Below are 19459 nucleotides of genomic sequence, written 5' to 3'. Positions count from 1 at the left end.
AATTGACGGGACGAGAAATGGTCGGAGCTGCGCGCGACGTGGTGGTGCTGGGCGGCGGCATCTCGGGCCTGACGCTGGCCTACTTCCTGCGCCAGGCGCTGCCCAAGGCGGCGGCCGACGCCACGCGCATCCGCGTGCTGGACGCCAGCTCCGTCTCGGGCGGATGGGTGCGCACGGCGAGGCGCGAGGGCTTTCTGTTCGAGGAGGGCCCGCGCGGCTTCCGGCCCTCGCGCAACGGCGCCGAGATGCTGCGCCTCGTGGAGCAGCTGCAGCTGCAGAGCCAGATGCAGGCCGTGGGCCCGGCGGCCCAGGCGCGCTACATTCTGCGCGACGGGAAGGTGGAGAAGGTGCCCGGGTCGCTGCTGGAGCTTGCGCGCTGGCCGCTGACGCTTGCGGTGGCGCGCGCAGCGCTGCGCGAGCTGTTCGTCAAGCGCGGGACGATGGAGGACGAGTCCATCTACAAGTGGACGGCCAGGAGGTTCAGCCCCGTGGTGGCCGAGAGGCTGCTGGACCCCATGGCGTCAGGTATCTTCGGCGGAGACATCAGGAAGCTGTCGATGCGCGCGTGCTTCCCCATGCTGGTGGATCTGGAGAGAAAGCACGGGTCGGTGGTCAAGGGCATGCTCTTCGGAGGATCCAGTGGCCAGGACACGCTGCTGGACGGCACGAAGAAGTCGGACTTTGTCAAGAAGCACGAAAAGTCCGTCAGCGTGAGCTTCGCGGACGGAATGAGCACGCTGATGGACGCTCTGGCGGACAACATCAAGGCCGACCCGATGGCCGATCTGCTGCTGAACACGAAAGTGACGCGGCTCGCGGTGCATGGACACAACAACGGGTCGACTAAGGGACCGAGTTTCGTCGTGGAAAGCAAGGACCCAGTGTCCGGGGAGATCCGGGAGCCGATTAAGGCCTCGCACGTGTTCTCGACTATCCCCGCGTGCTACCTGGCTCCGGCGGTGAAGGATTCGGCGCCTGGATTGGCTGAAGCGCTGAGCGAGATCAAGTTCGTCGGCATGGGCATGGTGCACGTTGGATACAACGAGAAGGTGCTGTCTACCGAGGGGTTCGGATACCTGATCCCCACTGCAGAGCGTGAGAAGGTGCTCGGCGTCGTGTTTGACTCCAACACGTTCCCCGTGCAGAACGCGGAGGGCATGATGCAGACGCGCCTGAGCGTCATGAGCGGCGGTGCGCACTTCCAGGAGGTGGTCTCGCTGCCCGAAGGAGAGCTGGAGCGCAATGCCCTGGACGCCTTGAAGCGACACCTTGGCATCACGCGCAAGCCCGACTACGTGCGCGCCATGGCTCTGACCAACGGAATCCCCCAGTACCACGTGGGCTTCGGCCAGACACTGCAACGCATCGAGAAGCAGGCTGCACGCAGCGCTCCGGGCCTGTTCCTGGGCGGCAACAGCTTTTACGGCATTGGCCTGGCTGACTGCGTGACTCACTCAAAGCAGCTCGCGCTCAAGTACGCCAAGAGTGTGTCGTCTTGAGCGGTTAGAACGATGGGACAGTTTGGTGCATGCGCTCATTTTGGTGTCCGGAAGCGTGTGCGTAGTGTTCGGTGAGGTATCTCCGCAGCAGGCGAAAAATGAACTTGTTGATGCCGTCCTCGCTGTTGCTTGTGCTGGGTATTTACGCAGTCTTCTGCGAAACGGTTTTGCCGCGATTCTTGAAGTACAAGCGACCCGTCGATCTTACAGACGCGCTGCAGCAGGATGTCGCGGACAGTGCCATCTCGAGCGCTCGATCCTGTCTATGGTAGGCCTCCTGGATGCTTCGAGTACGCGTCGAGAAGCATCTAACTGTGTGTTGTTCCTCTGCCCATCGTGGTCCGTAGATACTGTGTACACGGTCTCAAACTCCGGCGGCTCGTTTCGCAAGGGAGTCTTCCGATCCTCCTCGAAACCAGCGAGTACCAGCAGCACCCTCAACAACCAGAACCCAGCCGAGGGCAGCCACCTCGTCAGCGGCAGCCAACGCGTCAAGTTCCACCGTAGGCCAGTACTGCCACATTTGCAAGCCGAGCCACCAGAAGTGTTGCTTGCTCCGGCATTCGCGCCCCCGGCCCCACCTGTCAAACGCCAAGGACCTGCGAAGTCATCGGCATCGCCCTACATTGCTGCGGATGCGGTCGACGGAAACACGCGATCAGTGGGGATCCAAACCGCTTATCGCGACTCGGAGGCACAAACCGACCCGTACACCCCGGACTACACTGTCCAGAAGACTGCAAATGGTTCGACTCCCGAAATCGCAACGCTCGGCGGATTGAGTCACGCGCGTGGACAGCTACCAATCGGGCAAGCTGAGCTTGAGCTCATCGAGCGCAACCGCAAGAAGCGCGCGTTCGAGGCATCGCTGCCACCCATGACCGACGAGGCCAGCTTTTTGCTACGTAAAGCCATGCTGGAAGCCCAAGAAACTCGTGAGTGGGCGTACCGTGAAGCTGAGATTGATGCTTTTCACGACCAGCGCGTGGCTTTACTCGAGCAAGCGCTGGCGGAGCGTGAAAAGGAGAACGCGTTCCTTTCGGAGCAACGACTTGAAGCGCTACGCCAACGGCTTCTCCACGAAAAGGAAAACGCGCTTGAGAGCATCCAGCAAGAGCGCATGGCAGCTCTGCGAAAACTGACGAAAAAGCGAGCCCAGCGGCAGCAAGAGCGTGGATTCGGGGCGTCTCGACCTGAACGGGGGCGTGACATCATCGCTGAGTACGCCAACTTTGGCTCACAAGTGTATGCTCCAGTCACGCGCGACGGCAAGGCAGGTAAGATTGAGGTTCGTGAGCTAGGCATTGGCAAGCCTCAGTTCCTGCAGCTTGATGCGCTGCGTGAGCTTGAGAGCGCTCTACCAGAGCGGATGTTGCTACCTGCAGCAGGCAAGTACAAACCCCGCGAGAAGAGTGGTCGCACCGCCAAAGAACGGAAGCAGGCAGCCATTGAGGCTCACCTCCTCAAGATGGAGTCGATCATCAAGAAGAGCAAGGAACAAGCTGAAGGTGGCGACAGTACGCCTGAAACCCCTGGTCAACTGCGACAGAGAGCCCCCAGCCCGCTTTCACGGCGTGCTAGTCAGAGACAGCAGACGCTTGTTCGTCCCCCCACTCCCGACTACGCCATGGGTCACGCTGCAGACTCACAGGAACATGAAGTGGAAGGCGCAGTGCGTTTGCTGCAGAAACTGCTGCGCGGTCGTGCTGTCCAGAATATGATGTTCGAAGGCAAGGAGAGACGCGCAGAGCTCATTGCTGAGCTACGTGCAGCTGACGAGCAGCTCGCACGGCAGCGTCGCCACGAGTTTGAGTTGCTACAGGGATCCGGCACCGAGGCGATTGACCGAGTGACGAGCGCTGCGAAGACCCGCGTGGAGGGCGAAGTGGTGTCTGAAATGCTCGACTTCCTGTCCAAAGAGCTCTCGAGATCGCGTGAGGTGGCCAAAATGCGTGCTTTCGTGATCAAGGCAGCAGAGCAGCGACGAGTGCGTGAGGTGGAGGAAGGGGGGCGGCGGCAGGCTGAGGATCTGTTGCGTGAGCGCGAAGACGAGGTCTTCCGGCGCGTCATGCAGGTGCACCAGGAGACATCTCGCGATTTTGTAGACGACGTGCTGGAGGAAGTGGCGCTCGAGCAATCTCACGCCCAAGCATTGCTGGAGCTGCGCGTTCGCAGTGCTGGTGTCGATGGCATCGTGCTGCAACTCGAGGATGAATTGGACAGTGATGAATCCGTGGTGCGAGAACTCGTAGCCAGCTTCTTGCTGCCCCACGTCCAGCGGCAGCAAGTGCGTCGCCAAGTAGCGCAAGAACAGATGAAGTACGTGACAGCGGCACACGCTCTTCTAACCGAGATGGCGGCTGGCATGAGCCAACCGAAGCCTGACCCCGGCAGCGGAGACAACGGTGCAACGTAGCTTAGCTCTAAGGCAGTAGTCTAAGACTACTGAGTACGAGGTTCATCGAAACGAGTACGAGGTATCGCTTACATGTTGGCCTGTGGGTATTGGTACGTAATGTTGCTGCAAGTTTTGGTTAGTCTTAGGCTACTTGGCTCCTGCAGCGGAGATACCCGTCGTGCCCCCTCCAGCAGACTTGAGGAAGGCATCAAGGTGTTGTCCTTGGTACTTGAGGAAGTCCAGCTCCTCCTTGAACTTCTTCTCCTGCAGGGCCTTGCGCTCGGCTGCCCGCTTCTCAATCACCTCGAGCTTGTTCGAGAGCTCCGCCACTTTGCTCTCGCTTTCTTCCTTGTCGCGCTGAAGGTTTGCGATCTGCTCGGCCAAATCGCCCATGCCGTCCTCGGCCTGCAGCTGCTTTCGCACGCCAAAGGTAAGGCTCGAGTCGTATAGCGTCTTGTACGCATCCGTAGTGAGTCGAAGCTCGTCGCGCACACGCAGGAGCAAGAGCCCTCGCTCAGGGCAGTTGAGCGTCACCTCTCGGATCAGTTCATCGAACGCCTGCGAGTAGAGATCCTCCCGCACAGGACAGATGCCGCTCTCTCGAGCTTGGCGCTGCAGCAGCTTCGCGTCGAGGGCTTCCTGCAGCTTGAGCACGTCGAAGCGGGTCGAGGGCACGCTCGACGCGTATCGAAGCCAGAATCCCGAGTTTTCCTCGGACCACATCCTGAAAGCGAAGGTGTTAGTGTTGTCCACGGCCATCCTCAATCAACAGTGAAGAACGTACTGAGGGGGCAAGATGGCGTTTAGGACATCTTCGACCCGAGCGACACCGTCGGAGCCTTTGCCGTTCGCTGCCGACCCGCCCGATTCAGCGGCTGCTGCCACGACGGTCGCTGCTGTGATCGAGTTGGAGGAAGCGCCTGCGCTGACAACGCCGGGCAGCTTCTTTGGAGGATCCATCGTCTCGCCCGTGAAGATTGGCTCGCCATATTGCACGAGCGATTCCGGGGGAGTTGGCGTCGACATCGGTGCTGTACGGAATTCCTCTACAGCAGTGAACTCGAGTAATGGCGTCTCCTAGCAAAACGACGCGCCCGTTCACCATAGAATGCAAAGTGTATTACTTTCGGTAAACCTAGTGGCGCTGGTTCGACTTGGCAGCTACGAGCTCTTGCTTCTCCTGGCGCTTGCGCATCGACAGCTCTTTGGAGAGCTGCTCCGGGCTCTTGTAGTTGTCTTTGGCGCCAACCTTCTGCCGCCACTTGTCGCTGTTGGTCTGTCGAGCCGCCTCCAATGCTACAAACTACCGGGAGTAGGCATCACAAATATGTATGTCCTGGGTCAATACAGCCTCCGGATACTCTTTCGCACACACAAACGCCTACGTACATGGTCCCTGCGAACGCTCTTGGTGAGCTCGACGGATTGGTTCCAAGGCTTGGCGTCGTACAGGTCCGGGTGGTTTGGCAGTTCTTCTGTGCGCTTGGCGATTCCCTGCAAGAAAGAGATACTACTACTAAGTCGACGTAGCTCCTCTGTATACCCCAACAACGGATGAACGTACCTTCATCACGCGCTCATTCCCGAAGGCTTCGCCCACATATTCGTCCTTCAGAGCCACTTCCAGGATGCCTGTGTTGAAGCGGTTGGATTTGGGCTTGAGCGTCGGATTCTTCTTCGGTAGCTTCTCGGCACGGAAGTTGTAAGCGAACATGTGCGCGCGATTTCGCTGACAATAACAATGAACGCACACTCGTTCAGCTTCGCACTACGTGTAGATCATTTCGCTACTGCGTACCTCGGCATTGACATTGGTTCTCTTGTAACACTTGCCCGTCATCTGCATGTTGTCCCAGTTCGAGTTCGACATGTTCCATTCAGGCTTCTCCGCTGAGAGAATGCGCGACTGAAGCATCTCAACAACCTCCAGCTTCGCTGCAGATTTGTCGGGCGCAGTATCGCCTGGACAGAACACCCGCTCCTCGAAGGAGTAGTTGACAGGGGCTTCTTTGCCGCCCATGCGCTTTTTCGCGTGCAGGAACGCAGCATTCGGCGCGTCTGCAGTACCCCCGGTACTCGCAGCAGACCTCATCGCCGCTGCTAGTTGCTCTCACAGATTGTGCCTTCACTTTGCAACGGGGTTAAGGAAGAATCATAAGGTGGTGCGGGGATCTATTACCGTCGACAAGTCTTGCGATTGATCCGCTATATTTGGTCATGTGCGCGAGTTGCACTTCGACTGGGGATCATCACGCCTATTCAGTGGTAGCGGCAGTTGGTTGGCCTTGCTGGGCCTGCCGGAAGCTATTGCGCTCCGCCTGCAAGTGACGACACAGACTCTCCAGCTTCTTGAGCTTCTCCTGCAGCTTCTGCGTCTCCTCCGCAGACGCCACCTTCTCCTGAATAGATGCGATCGCACCGCTGTCGTACGCTGCGCACTTCTTTCTGAGCGCCAGGTTCTCCTTCTCCAGCTTCTTGGTCGTTTTGGCCATCTTGTCCATCTCCTCCCGGAAAGTAGTGAACATCTGATTGCTTTTCGTCAGCGTTTCCTGCACCACGTCGAATTTCTCTGAGTACGAGTTGAGTTGCGCCTGCAGCTGAACCTCGCGGTCGGAAAACTCCTTGGCCTTGTCGAGAGTGATCTTCACCTTCTCCGCCTCACGGGCGGTGAGCTCTACCTGGTGTTGCAGCTTGGTTTCCGCTAGCTGGACTGTCAGGTCCTTAGCCTCTAGCTGTCGCTGGAAGTGCTCTTCGCGCGCCGTATATTGCTCGAGGAACGCCTTTAGCTTTTGCTGAAGACTGCGCACGTAGTACAAAATATAAGTTTTCGCGTCAACGACAATCTAGTAGCGCTACAGACGTACTTTTCGTTTTCTTTCAACGAAGCCACGTAGTCCTGGCCCTGCTTATCCATCTTTGCGCTCACATCTTCAATGGTTTTCTGAAACTGGGCCGAAAGCTCGCGCCTGCAACACAACATTTAGAGATGCAATGGTAAGATACCTACAAATATCATTCGTACCCGTCCGTACATCACTAAACATACCTCTTCTGGTCCTCTTCGTCAGCGATGCGACGGCTTTCGCTCTACACAGCCACACAGAACATGCCCATTTAACCCCGCAAACCGATCAAAGCCATTGCCATGATGTTCGCGTACCACAATCAGCTTGTTTTGCTTCTGCAGCTCCCGACAGAGCTGCTCCAGCTTAGCCTTCGACGTATTCGTCTTGACCAACTCGCTACTCACTGCATCAGACCATTAGCACCTTACTCCAACCGCCCCCAATCCCATCCTGCCCAGTGTTCGTACCGGCGCTCTTGCGTTGCTTGAGCAAAATACACTTGGCGTTGAGCTCTCCGATCTTCTTCTGCATCAGAGCCACCTGTTCACTCTACAGAGACCAACACCCAGCGTTCTATCAGTCTCCCCGTCCAGCTCGTCCTCCCTCCTAGACAACGATCTTCGCACCGCCTGGTTGAGACTGCTGACGAGCTCCGCCACCTTCTCCTCCGCCAGCATCTCCTCGCTCTCCTTCACCGCTTCCGCCTTCTCCTTCATCTGCACGGGCAGCACCTCGTCCTGGTAAATCCCTAGCAACAGATACAGTGGCACCATCACCGCAGCATTAATTTCTGCAGTTCCCCCCTCGAATTGCTATTCCCGCCCTCACCCGAGAGGTCGATGGGCGCCTCGAGGTTCTCGTCGCCACCCACTTCGATCTCCGCGATCTTGCCCGCCAGCAGCTCGCGCAGTGCGTCCTCCCGGTTGGCCTTGGCGTTGCGCTTGCCGTGCACGTGGTGGCGACCGGGGGACGCCGCGGTCGGCGAGCGCTTGGGCTCCCCGGCCTGCTTGGCGCCGCCCTCTTGGCGCTGCTGCTGCGCGCGCTTGCTCTTGTGCCTGTGCTTGAGGCTCTTGGTCTCGCGCCCGAGCTGCTTGAGCTCCAGGCTCGGGCTCTCCATCGCGCGCGGCTGCTCGTCCGACATCTTTGGCTTTTGGCTCGTCCGCGATGTACAGTGGGTACAAAAAGTCTATGTCCAAACGGTAAACTTAGGTTTTTGAAGCACCCAGTAAGCCTACAAAGTCGTGCTGAGCACAAGGAAGCTCTGAAATTTCCAGTGCGACTTTGGACCCTAGTTATTACTTACATCGTGAGAGGTAGCAACGATTGCAAGCAGAATAGTGTAGGAGGGCAACAGAACAGCAAAAACTAGTTATACTCACTTACACTGATTCGTGATACTGCACTAAGTTCTCGGGTTTGTCCGTCGTAGTCGCCTCTGCGGCAGTGGCGATAGTGTCATTCACTAGCGTGGTGCTGAGCATCGTGGCGCAATTGTTCTCCACGTAAGTGTTGATGGGGTTCTTGCACAGCGCCTCGAGGTCTTCTTGGGTGTGGATGTTGGCCGTCGCTGTGGCCCACGAGATGGATATTCTTGATGGACCCGTCCGCGTACTCCTCGCCCCTTTCCGGGTAAAGCCCGTAGCAGGAGTCATAGTTGACCGAGTGGGCTGCGCCGTAGTGCGTGACCCCACCTTTGATCTGCGTGCGAGAGCCATGAGCATGAGCCTCGCAGCTGCTACGATGATAGGCCCCAACACCCAGCTTTGGGTTGCTCAGACCTTCGCAGAACGCGAGCATCTCCTCGACCACCATGTTCTCGCCAGGCCGCGCCCGATACGGCGCGTGGAGATGGCGCCACGGTGGACACGAAGGAGAAACGCTGCCCGGGCGCCTTGGCGGTATTGGGGTGCGCGGTTGACCTTGTTGACCTCGGCCTTGGGTTGGGCTTGCGCCTGGAATTTTCAGGGCTCGGACCCTGCATTTATCCCAAGAAAAACCCACGCCATAAATTACCGAATAAATTACTTACGGATGCGGGTTGCGCGAAGATGGACGCGTCGCCGACAGGGTCAACATTCACGTGGGTGATTCATAACGGCAAGAGGTATACGATATAACGGGTTTTACAATCTGCTTTGCATCGATAACTGCGTATTGTGTAGTCTTATATATAAAATGTCCGGACAATCAGACCCTTTCAATTACGAAGCCAGTGTTTTTTTTAACAAAAAACTTTATTTATGAAGTTTGAGAAATGGGTGACCCGTACAGCAGATGTAGCATTCAAGCAAAGAGGGCGTTTGCTATAGTCTAATATATTCAACAGCGCGGAAAGTGGTATCACCGGTAGACTCTGAAATAAATTTCAGAGAATTTCTGAAAAAGGGTACTGACAGATGCGCCGCATTCTCGCTTATCTTTTTGAGTACCGGCATCCTCCGTTCTTTACTGACGTTCGCTTATTACTGACAATCAATTATAGCCAATCAAAATACATCCTCCACTTTTAACTGACAACACAAAAATGGGTCATTTCCCAATCCACAAGATGCTACCTGCTCGCAGACGCACCGCAATTACGGCAGCAGAAAGCTCGAGGTGCTCGATGCCTGGGCACAGTGCGGTGACATCACCGCGGCTTTTAACGCCTTCTACAGCGGTCTAGATGATTTTGTCCACGAACCGCGGCGAAAGCTCATGGACAGACAGCTCTCAAAAAGAATGCTCGGACGAGCGGCACAGGTATGGCCCACCCCGCTGAAGCTGAACAGGAGCTCGTGGTATGGATGAATGAACTGCGTGGGGAGGTCGTACCACTTTCGGCTTTGATGTTGCCCTTACAGGCCCTGGAAGCACATGTATGTCACAGCTTTTAGTGAAGAAAGTAGACGTTGTAGCTAGTGAAATTATCGCTCAGCTTTCTAGCCTGAGTCTGGTAGATCATAGAGTTTGAGCTGTGGCTGTCGAGCATGATACCATCGAGTGCAGCTCGGTCTGCGATGAAACAATGAGCGTTTCGTGTGTTTCACAATGCGCGGCAGACATCACTTTTTTTACCCACTTTTTGTAGCCAAACATGACTGTCAGTAAAGAACGGAGGATGCCGGGAAACTAGAGCGGGCGGAAAAAAAGTTTACGTCCAAGCGATTAGACTTGGTTTCAGTATTGATTTGAACTCACTTTTGTACGAAAATCACGAGAATGGGTACTCATGCTTACTTAAGTTGGTAGCTAAGCTGGACTAGCGGACGTGGGCGCATAGGTATCTTCATTAGTATGTTATTTAGCTATTCCTAAAGTGCTGCCAGCTCAACTTGCCTCTGGAAAAAGCTACAGTAGCCTCATAAATGCACCGTCAAACCAGGAATTCATCGTTCCCGCTACTGAAACCAAGTGAATTTTCATGAGATGGTGAGATCACACTTCGCTAAGTGCTCAACTTTTTCCAGAAGTGAGTTCAAATCAAAACTGAAACCAAGTCTAATCGCTTGGACGTAGAATTTTTGGCGGGTGTTTGTGGTGTAGCGGGATCGGCCGAAATCTGGTTAAGGCCTGATCGAGCTTCCCACCAGCGCCCAGACACCGACTAACGGAGGGCCCCCCCCAACGATCCGTGGTCGGCTGAACTTGTTCTCACCTTGTGTACCCGTCGGCGGGCTGGATCTGCTCTCTCGGGGCTCCGAAGATGCAGCACTTGGTGAAGATCGAGTGTCTTGGCGTGACGCGGGGATAGGTTGTGGAGCAGCGCGGGAATCTTCGCTCTGCGTCCGAGTATACGTTCCGATCGAGGTTCTTCGCTGCGATCGGTCGGCCTGGAGTCGATCCAAGGCCTGTAGTTGCCTTTCCGGGTGTGTTCCTTCCTTTCCTGGGTTGCTTGCCGCTTCCTATAGCGGGATCGAGGTTGATCGAGAGGAGAAACGATCGCCGGCCAAGCAGTATCCGGTCGATCGGGGGTTCGCACACAAGAAATAGATCGCTAGAGTAGGTCAAGCTGGCCAATGTATTAATCCAGTCTTAACCGTACCACTAGCTCACTGTCCAAAGTGTCGATGCTTGCCGAGGCCAATGTAGTTCCTGGGACTTGACGACTTGGGGGACTTGTGCTCTTCGGTGCAAATACTCTTCTGATTTATGTTTAGCTGGTGTCTCTCTACCGCTACCATCTCATCTACCATCCTACAACTAAACAACCACTGGATTCTTGTCCCGACTTCGTCCTCCATGTGCATCCCATCGTGGTTGATCCCCGATCCACGATCAACCCACGATCGGCTCCCGATCCACGATCGACTCCTGATCTGCGATCGACTCCCGGTCGACGACTTGTGCCGGTTGCCGTACGCCGCCGATCCATCATCTTCTGCCCTCGGCCATCCTAGATCTGCGAGATCTGTCGTCGATCCGGGCTTGGGTCACCCCCGAATTACGCCGCGGCTCGAGCACGATCATCCATAGTCCGGCTTGCCACATGTCCTTGCCTTACGCGCCGGCGTCATCGGGCCACTTGAGATCTCCCGAAGAACTCCCTCTGATCCATAGATCCTCGCTGCCTGTCTCTCGATCGCTGATCCCCCATACTTCCAGTCGATCGGCTCTGCCGCCTTTCTCGGAGATCCATTCTTATTCGACACTTCTCCACATCCGCCCCCTGGCCGCAAGTTGTGTCGCACGGCGGCTCACTTCGGACAGTTCGACCTTGGTCATTCTCCAATTCGCCGGCTTAAGCACAGACCCCCCACAGATGAGCACACCGCCGCCCAACCCACCTCCACCTCCGTCCGGTCCGCCAGACGACGACGGTTCGACGCATGGTTCGCTCCGATCGACTCATTCGACACCTCGATCGACGCGATCGACGGCCTCTCGCCGTGCCGCGGCCTCCCCGGATGCCGTCCGCCGAATTGCCCGCTTGGAAGATGAGCTGGCATGCGCCTACGCTTCCCGATCGACTATGATCCGCGACCGGGCGCGCCAGGACGACACCGTGTGCGAGCTGACCGCGAACCTGCACGACTTGGAGCGCCACCGCTGGGCGCAAGAAGAAGAAATCCGCCGCCTTCAGACGGAAGTCAGCGACCTTCAACAGAGTGCCCAGGGTCAGGGTCCGCAGCTGATCCAAGACCTCCGGGATCAGATAGACCTGCAAGCCGCCGAGATCCAGGATCTGGATCGCCAACTGACACGCGCTCAGGCCAATCTCGCGACTGCAAACGCCGATCGTGATCGGCTGGACCACCAGCTCGATCTCGCCGTGGCGGATATTTCGGATCTCCGATCGCAGGTTTCCGGGCAAGAGCGCGAGCTAGACGAGGTGAACCACGAGCTAGATCTTACGCGTGGCACCCTCGATCGGGTCCAGACTGCCCTTCAGGTGGCCGAAACGACCGTGGCCCAGCGAGGTTACGTTGCGGCTGCGGCGTTCCGACCTCGACGCCTCCCATCGGACCCACGCCCGCCCTGGACCAACTGCAAGCTGCCCTCCACCGGGTAAATGAGGAGCTGGATCTGACGCGTACCGCCCGAGATACCGCGAGAGACCAAGGCACCGCTGCCGGGAGAGACGTCGATCAAGCTCGTCAAGACCGCGATGCTGCACTCCGAGAGAACGCCGATCTTCGTACGTAAGCTTCCCATACCACCTATTCCATTGTCGATCGCTGCTCATGCTGTCGCTGTGCTACAGGATCGTGTCTCGAAAGTGCGCAACAGGTGATCCGGGCCCAAGACGCCCAATTCCTCGACGTCCAGAACGCCTACGCTATGTTGCGTCACGCCAGCGATCGATCCAGCGAGGATCTCGAGAATGTGGCTGACACGTTGTCTCGCGTAGCTCGGTGGATCGGGCTTCGTCAGTGTGCGCCGATCACGCCTGGCCGTTGCAGCCGCAGTCGCTCAGGATCTCCGGACTCCACCGGGCACATCCACAAACGGGCCCGATCGGCGCCTCCACCCCGCAGTCGATCTCCGAGTCCGTCGCCCGCTCGGTCTCCCTCGCCGTCCTTCTCGTTACACGGTAATGATGAGGAATTTCCAGCCGAAGATCATCCTGCTTCCGATCCAAGCGAGCAAGAGGGATCAGACCAAGACGGGTCCGGCTCGCAACCTCGATCTTCGCAGGGGGATCAGTCGGAAGAAGGGAAGTCGTCTCCGGCTAGATCTACGGCCGACGAAGAAGGATCCGAATCGGAGGGGCCCGATCAAGAGACCGACGAAGAAGAAGACGAGTCGGAGGGGTCTGATCAGGAGGCGCTCGCAGCCTTAGCTCGGTCCCGATCGGAGGCCTGTCGCCGTCAATCTGCCTCGCCAGCCCGTACCCACACTTCGCCGGCTCGCTCTCGATCGCGATCGCCCTCCATCGTGTCAATTCACTCCCAATCCGGATCGGCTCACTCCCAATCGTCCCACGGAGCGCATCAGTCCCGTCATGGCTCACCTGGACGGACGCCTCCGGGATCCGCGCCTGGTTCTCCACCTGGATCGCCGCCGCCCGGTTCTCCACCTGGATCGCCGAGGCGTCGTCCTCTGATTCCGCCGTTGTTCCCGATCGGCACCATGATCCCGGGTTTCAAAGCCCCCAGGGCACTCGTTCAGGCTGATACGGACCCCTGGCCTTCGATCCTGCTAAGGCAGCTACAGATCACAGCCATGATCCTGTCGACGCTGACCCACCATCTTCTCCTACCCGAGGGGTTGCTCTTCCCGCTCGCCGTTCGGGGCACTGCACAGCCTGCCGCCGGGATCGGCTATCGAGACGACCTGATCACCGGGCCCAACATTACTGCGTTGATGGCTGATCGCCCCTGACAGGTACTGCAGAATCCAGCCAACCCGTTGACTTTCGATCTGGCACTCCATCGAGGCGCCGGCACTCGATTGAGTCGGATCGCCACTGCCTATCTTCAGCTCGAAGAGCAGCATCACTAGGCCTTCTGGGAAACCACTCATTATCTCCCGATCACGGCCGCACAGCGTCGGGACCCGATCGTTGAGCAATATCATCGCGATCGCAGAGCCCGCCGGATCCGCCTTGGTGATCGGTGGCGCCGACTCCTCGACGCGATGTTGCCCATGATGCGAGAGATGTGGGCAGACGTCGATCTGCTGCTGGACCCATTCTTCTTGCAGATCCCGGTGCGACAGCGGGACGCTGTGACCTGGTATCCCGGTGTGGTGTCTCGCACTGCGAATGCTGGCGACCCCACCCAGCACCAAGGTGAACCGACCGACCTCCGAACGGCCCTGATCGAGGCCGACACCCATGACCCCTGGCGGAACCAGTATCGCGACCACCCCCAGGACCATCCAGCTCAACGGATCCCGCGCCTCCGCAACAAGTTCAACCCCAACATCGGCGCTCAGCACCAGCCGTGACATGATCGCCGTCTCTGCGATCGACTTCCGTAAGTGGCGAGCCAGTCGACCATTACACCCCAGAGTCGGAGTGACTCGGAGACCGATCTTCCATACACGTAACGCGAAATATTCAGATTAATCCATTCCATCGTAACAATCCACATTCTTCCTCGATCTCCCACTGTTCCCCGTCAATCCATTCGTTGCTAGCTCGATCGGCCAGGATCCGTCCTCATACCTTCCTGCACTCGCTCCATAACCATCCGATCTGCACTCACGTACACACATTCATTCATATACAACCCCTTCCTCCGATCGACAGCCTCCCCGTCGATCCGTCATCCATCTCGCTCACCAAGGTGACCAGCTCACCCTGGCGGTCCGTCTCACTCCTCGTGAGACTGCATCGCGCCAAATCGGTTCCGGTTCACGCGATCCCGAAGGAACTCGTGTAATAAAGCTCCACAGTTGAGATCAGCTTCGTTGACCCAGCCAGGCTCGTCGTAACCCTTCCAATGTACCAGGAACTCTCGATAAGTCCGGCCGTATCGCGTCCTTCGGCCCGTCCGCATATCCGTGATCTTCTCCACTTCGTACTCGTTCGAGTCTCGATCTGGGGACCAGCTGTCCTCCGGAAGTAAGACTTCGTCGAAATCAAGTCGATCTGCTTCGTCCACCGTGAGCGCGATCTGCGGTCGATCGAGGAATTCCTTGACCAACTTCAGCTTCGAAACGTGCACGATCGGGAACAGGTGATAGTCCGTACCGGCGATCTGGAGCTTCATCGTGTACTCGTTCACCTTCTCCGCAACACGGAACGGGCCGTGCCACAGGTGAGCTAGCTTCCGGGCATACCCCTCTTTCACACGATCCAGGTACAGCCACACCTGAGATCCAGCCTCGATCGAGTGTGGTCGAACTTCTTCATTGTGTCGATCGGCCCGATCCGCGATCGCCTTGCGCAGGCGAGCATTCACCTGACTTCGAGCCTGATCGTACTGCCTCTGGATCCGATAACGCCACCGTCGAGGATTCCGATCCCGAGTCCGAGTACTACCCAAAGTATCGTCGCTTCGAGCGTCGATCGAGGATCCCAACCATGCACCAGATAAAAAGGGGAGTCTCCACGGACTCCATCTTGAGCCGTGTTGATCGCGAAGGTCAATCGCTCCGCGTACTCATCCCAATCTCTCTGATCCAGATCCTCCACGAACATCTTCAGGGCTCTCGTCGCCGTCTGTACCATTCGCTCTGCAGTACCGTTAGCTTGAGGTCGATATGCCATCGTCGCTCGCTGATGCATACCCAGGATCTTGTTAAAGGCGCGGAAGAAGTCGGCCATAAATCCGGGTTCGCGATCAAGCATGATCACCTCGCAAGCACCAAATCGCCGGAACACGCACTCTTCGTAAGACTCGGCGATCGTCTGCGCCGTTCGGGAGGAGCTGGCCTTCGCGATCACGTATCTCGTGAACAGATCGACCCAGATCAACAGTTCCGTATTACCCTTGTACGACTTGGGTAGCGAAGGTATGTGATCCATTGCTATGATCTGGAACGGGTATGTCGCCTGGATGTTTCCCGGCGACTCGCCCCTGATCGTGGGTCGTCCTTTGCCGGTCTCGCAGTCGACACATTCGCCGACGTACTTCTGCACACTTCTGAAGAGACCTCTCCAGTGAAAGTGATCGCGGATCCGCTGGTATGTACGCCCGATCCCCTGGTGTCCCCCTTCCAGAGTGGAGTGATAGTGATGCAAGATATCTTGATGCAGCGTCTCCGGTGCGACCAGTCTCATCAGTCCATCTCGATCTGCCTCCGATCGCTTGGAGGGTGGGCAATAGAACAGCAGATTATCACTGTCGATCTCGTAATCCGCTGCGATGTTGCCATAGGATCGAGCCTCATACTGCGTCAGATCAGCCACATCTCCCATCAGGTACTTCTTCATACCCGCGATCCACGTTTCTTCATCTTGAGCTCGACGAATTCGATCGATCCGCAACCCTCGCACGAACTCCTCTTGCATGACGGTGGGGTTCGGCCGTGATCTGGCGCTCGATCGGGTGGTCATTGGCGATAATCGGGCGATCGACTCATCTGGTCGAACAACCAGGATCTCATCAAGTCGGTTCAGTGTCACTAGATCCCCATGATCGACCTCATCCTCAACGACGACGCCCCCTTCACGTTGGAGTGCTGCACTGGCCAGACTGTCTGCACTTCCGTTCCAGTCTCGTTTCACATGTAACAGCTCGTGATCTGGCCAGTTCCGTAGTTGGTCTAGCACCTTCTGCTTTAACAATATCAGCTTAGGTGCTTTGCAGTCGATCTCGCCCCGTACTTGCCGGATCACCAGGTTGGAATCACCGCAGACCACTAACCTGCCTCGATCTACGCCGTCAAGGAGGTCGAAACCCAACAACAGACCATGATACTCCGCCTCGTTAACAGTCAACCCTTCAGCATACCCCGATCGTGCCTTCACTACACTCCATTCGGGTAACTTCCACAAGATCGCGCTGTACGCGCCCTCGCCTCGCTTGACGCGGGCGGATCCATCGAAACTTATCACCAGCAGCTCTTCATCCACGCGCACAGTCGGGATCGGGGCTTGAATCTTTCGCCGGGGTTCTTTCTTCGGCGCGATCGCGATCAACGCGTCGTCCATATCCGATCGAGGCGTAATACTAGCGGCGATCGCCCCCAATATCTCGTCCTCTCCCTTGGTGCACTTCGTGATCTCCAGTGTCCAGGGCGATAGGAGTGCAGCCCACTGACCCAATCGGCCTTGAAGGCCGGGCGATCAGAACAGCCACGCCAACGTCGAGTGTCGGGTCAAGACCCGGATCGATCGTCCGACCAGCATGTTATAGTTCAGGTCCAGGATCCGTAACAGCGCCAGTACTTCTTTCTCCACCACATTGTAGTTTAATTCATTCGACTTCAGCGTTCGACTGGCGAAGGTAACGGGATGATAGATCTGGTCGTGTTCCTGCATCAATGCAGTCGAGATCGCCCAGTCACTCGCATACACAATCACGACCGGAGTCCGATCGCGATCGAAGTGCCCCAGGATCGGTGTCGTCGCGATCTTCATCTTTAGGGTCGAAAAGGCACGATGAGCACGGACCCAGCGTTCATCGGCGACTTCAGTAGCTGATGAAGCCCGATTGGGGTCCACTGGGTCTGTAGTCACTAAGTTCGGCATTTGACGATCTAGGATCTGGTGCAGATCGGGGCGTTTCTTCAGCTCGGCGAAATCCACCTCGCGCAGTTCGTACAGGATCGCCGCGTAGATCGCGTAATCTTCCAAGAAACGGCTGTAATAATTGAGGCTGCCCAAGAACGACTGCATCGATCGGAGCGATCCGGGGAACGGCAGATCAGTCAGAGCAGTGAGATCTTTCGGATTGGCCTCTAGCCCGTCGCTCGACACACGATGTCCCAGATAGTCCACCTTACGCATCCCCCAAGAGCTCTTCTCCACATTAATCGAGAGGTTCCACTTATCACAAGCGTCCAGCAGGTGATCCACACGATTGCACAGCTCATCCCATGATCCGGCCGTCACGAGAATGTCATCGATGTACGATCTGCGACCTAGCACTGATGGATGCCCCGGATCTTCTGGTTCTCCTGACTCGATCAAGTCCGTAGTGACTTCACAGTCTGGCGATCGCGGGATCCTGGTGAACCCATACAACGCGTCGTCCAGAAGTCGCTGGTAGATCTGAGGAGCGTTCTTCAAGCCGAACGGCATCCGGTTCCACTCGAACAGACCCATGTGGGTGATAAAGGCCGAGATCGCTCGAGCTCGATCGGTCATTGTCACCACCCAGAATCCACTAGCCATGTCCAAAGAGCAATACCAGAGTACCTTGTCCAGATCTTCCAGCAGATCGTTGATCAAGGGCATCGGATATACCATCAGCCTGGTTAGACTGTTGACGAGCCGATAATCGATGCAGAGTCGGATATCCACGCCGTTCTTCTTGATGATCACGACGATCGGCGAGGCCCACGGTGATCGAGATTTCCGAATCATCTTGGCTGACAACAATCCCTTGATCAGCTCGGACACCTTCTCCACGAACTGAGGGGCCACTTTCCGGACACGTTGAGCGATCGGTCGCGTCGCCCACGTCGATGTCGCAGGTGACGCCCCGGGCTGCTGGGGGAAGTGCATTGCCCTTGCCGATCAGCAGGTGATTCCTGTGCCAGATCTTCTTTCGCAGCCGATCGTTCTCCTCCGGGGTATTGAACTCCAGATCTCCCACCTTGATATCATCGATCTTCACCTCATCCGTCGTCGAGATCACAATTTCAGGAAGCACAGCTAATTCACCTTCGACATCTTCTGCTGACAGATTCCCGCCCTCGTTGTAATGGGCCTGATCATCAGCGCCAACATCTCGATCCGGTTCGGATGCAATGAGGTCGTCCCGATTTGAAGTGGGTTTGGCCTCCTTTTCCAGCTGATCACCTCCAACGATCGACGAGTCTTCAGCCACTTGCGGCAGTCGTTCAGATGCAGGAACACCGTCGACTGCTGTATCGTCACTTGATCTCGACTCTTCCACAGCTAAGACCGCAGAAGGGTGTGTCCGATCGGTACTCCCCCCCCCAAGATCTGGTTCGACGGCACAACCGTCGACCTGATCGGCCGATGGCAAGTGAGGGGACACGATTTCGCCCTTCTCAGCTGCTTTGCCACCGGAATCCACATGATCTGGCTTCCCCTCTGGATCGCCAGCACGATCATCTTGCGGCTTCGCGTCATCTATCGGTGCATACGCTTGATCCGTGATCGGCGAAGGCTGGGAGTCCAGGCCCACCTGTTTCCGCTTTGGAGAGCATTCCTCCTCCGATCCGGAAGGTTCACACACCGACTCAACAGGATCCGACCGTGGGTCTGGTGGATCTCCGACGAGGACAGTTGAAGCTGACGACCCCGACTCCTCTGTCACGCGATCATCGTCCTGCAACGGTCTGCCCCCTGATCTAAGAGTATCAACGACGGCCACCCCCGGATCAGGGCTCATTGCCTCCGGTTCGCTTGGTGGATCGGGTGGACCCGTTGATTGATCGACGATCGGGGATACCTTGCGTCTCTGGAGAATGGCTCGGGGCGTTGGATAAATCGGTCGCTCGACGGCAGGTACTGGAGTTTCCGTTGGTGCCCCCTAGCCCGTCGGCCGGTCATCTATCGTGGCTTGAAAGGCTAGATTCTGCCATTCCATGTATCGATGAGATCCGATCGACACATATCCTGGGATCCGGGGTATCCGATCTCCAGCCAGCCACATCCCGATCCGTTCATTCCGATGCAAGACGAGGTCTTTGTCGCTGATGTTGGTAAC

At 57.0% G+C, this 19459-nt stretch overlaps 5 protein-coding genes across 5 annotated transcripts; 1 reads left to right on the top strand and 4 right to left on the bottom strand.

The window, feature by feature from the left end:
- Positions 1–17: 17 nt before the first annotated feature.
- PHYSODRAFT_298682 (hypothetical protein) lies at positions 18–3802 on the top strand (the record flags this gene model as incomplete). The annotated part of the gene is made up of 3 exons (XM_009525071.1): positions 18–1485; positions 1565–3721; positions 3756–3802. The coding sequence occupies 3 exons, from the start codon at positions 18–20 to the stop codon at positions 3800–3802; spliced, it is 3672 nt and encodes a 1223-aa protein (XP_009523366.1).
- Positions 3803–4044: 242 nt separating this feature from the next.
- On the bottom strand, positions 4045–4923 carry PHYSODRAFT_491102 (hypothetical protein; the record flags this gene model as incomplete). The annotated part of the gene is made up of 2 exons (XM_009525070.1): positions 4045–4621; positions 4682–4923. 2 exons carry the CDS (start codon positions 4921–4923, stop codon positions 4045–4047), a joined length of 819 nt encoding a protein of 272 aa, XP_009523365.1.
- A 109-nt stretch (positions 4924–5032) lies between these two features.
- PHYSODRAFT_497872 (hypothetical protein) lies at positions 5033–5989 on the bottom strand (the record flags this gene model as incomplete). The annotated part of the gene is made up of 4 exons (XM_009525069.1): positions 5033–5185; positions 5287–5391; positions 5462–5626; positions 5696–5989. The coding sequence occupies 4 exons, from the start codon at positions 5987–5989 to the stop codon at positions 5033–5035; spliced, it is 717 nt and encodes a 238-aa protein (XP_009523364.1).
- A 172-nt stretch (positions 5990–6161) lies between these two features.
- PHYSODRAFT_543923 (hypothetical protein) lies at positions 6162–7895 on the bottom strand (the record flags this gene model as incomplete). The annotated part of the gene is made up of 7 exons (XM_009525068.1): positions 7572–7895; positions 7439–7491; positions 7211–7292; positions 7058–7146; positions 6944–6984; positions 6738–6863; positions 6162–6696 (listed from the first exon to the last, which is right to left on the bottom strand). Coding segments are annotated over exons 1-7 (1239 nt in total), but the record flags the coding sequence as incomplete, so codon positions are not given.
- Positions 7896–8122: 227 nt separating this feature from the next.
- On the bottom strand, positions 8123–8555 carry PHYSODRAFT_328736 (hypothetical protein; the record flags this gene model as incomplete). Its single annotated transcript, XM_009525067.1, has 2 exons — positions 8123–8263; positions 8322–8555. 2 exons carry the CDS (start codon positions 8553–8555, stop codon positions 8123–8125), a joined length of 375 nt encoding a protein of 124 aa, XP_009523362.1.
- Between the last annotated feature and the right edge of the window lie 10904 nt (positions 8556–19459).

This window comes from Phytophthora sojae (assembly GCF_000149755.1).
Source record: "Phytophthora sojae unplaced genomic scaffold PHYSOscaffold_3, whole genome shotgun sequence".
NCBI classification, from domain to species: domain Eukaryota; phylum Oomycota; class Peronosporomycetes; order Peronosporales; family Peronosporaceae; genus Phytophthora; species Phytophthora sojae.
Note: the sequence above shows the minus strand (reverse complement) of the source record. Positions and strands in the feature narration are given on the sequence as shown.